Below are 1,092 nucleotides of genomic sequence, written 5' to 3'. Positions count from 1 at the left end.
ACGACTGTCTCAAAGTAACCTGCAGCTTTCCTGACAACTCCTCGCTCTCTCCTGCTAAGAACTGTAGCCATCATCCTGCTACAGTGTCTAGAATCTTCTTCCACCATAGCCGCCACTGCCTCCTCCCGATCCATAGCCACCACCATAGGGACTGCCCGAACTTCTGCCACTGAAACTGCCACTTCCTTTCATGGGTCCGTAACTTGAGGCCTGCTGTCCGCTGTAGTTGCCAAAATCGTTGTAGCTTCCACTACCACCGTAGTTGCCTCCAAAGCTTCCTCCTTCATTATAACCATCATAGCCTCCACCTCCTCCGCTATATCCGCCACCTGGATTTCCATAGCTTGGGCTACCACCATAACCACCTCGGCTACCATACCCAGGGCTACCACCATAGTTTCCACCATCACCAAAACCATTATATCCATCGCCGCTCCCAAAGCTTCCTCTACTGCTGCCACCACCTCCGCTGCCATAGCCTCCTCTACTGCCAAAACTTCCACCTCTGTTGTAACTTCCACTGCTGCCTCCAAAGTTCCCACGACCCATGAAGTTGCTTGAACTACTCCCACGACTTCTTTGTGCAGTTGCAGTCTGCATTTCTTGCTTGGAGAGAGCTTTCTTCACTTCACAGTTATGCCCATTTATAGTGTGGTATTTCTGAACAACAATTTTGTCTACTGTATCATGATCATCGAATGTCACAAAGGCAAAACCTCTTTTCTTTCCACTCTGCCTGTCTTCCATTACTTCTATGGTTTCAATTTTNAAGCTTCCTCCTTCATTATAACCATCATAGCCTCCACCTCCTCCGCTATATCCGCCACCTGGATTTCCATAGCTTGGGCTACCACCATAACCACCTCGGCTACCATACCCAGGGCTACCACCATAGTTTCCACCATCACCAAAACCATTATATCCATCGCCGCTCCCAAAGCTTCCTCTACTGCTGCCACCACCTCCGCTGCCATAGCCTCCTCTACTGCCAAAACTTCCACCTCTGTTGTAACTTCCACTGCTGCCTCCAAAGTTCCCACGACCCATGAAGTTGCTTGAACTACTCCCACGACTTCTTTGTGCAGTTGCAGT

At 49.7% G+C, this 1,092-nt stretch overlaps 1 protein-coding gene across 1 annotated transcript; it reads right to left on the bottom strand.

Moving 5' to 3' along the window:
• Positions 1-87: 87 nt before the first annotated feature.
• LOC117798384 (heterogeneous nuclear ribonucleoprotein A3-like) lies at positions 88-1,047 on the bottom strand. The gene has a single exon (XM_034650813.1). It carries the CDS (start codon positions 1,045-1,047, stop codon positions 88-90), a length of 960 nt encoding a protein of 319 aa, XP_034506704.1.
• Positions 1,048-1,092: the final 45 nt, after the last annotated feature.

This window comes from Ailuropoda melanoleuca, unplaced genomic scaffold (assembly GCF_002007445.2).
Source record: "Ailuropoda melanoleuca isolate Jingjing unplaced genomic scaffold, ASM200744v2 unplaced-scaffold30986, whole genome shotgun sequence".
Lineage (NCBI taxonomy): Eukaryota > Metazoa > Chordata > Mammalia > Carnivora > Ursidae > Ailuropoda > Ailuropoda melanoleuca.
This window is presented reverse-complemented; position numbering and strand designations above follow the sequence as displayed.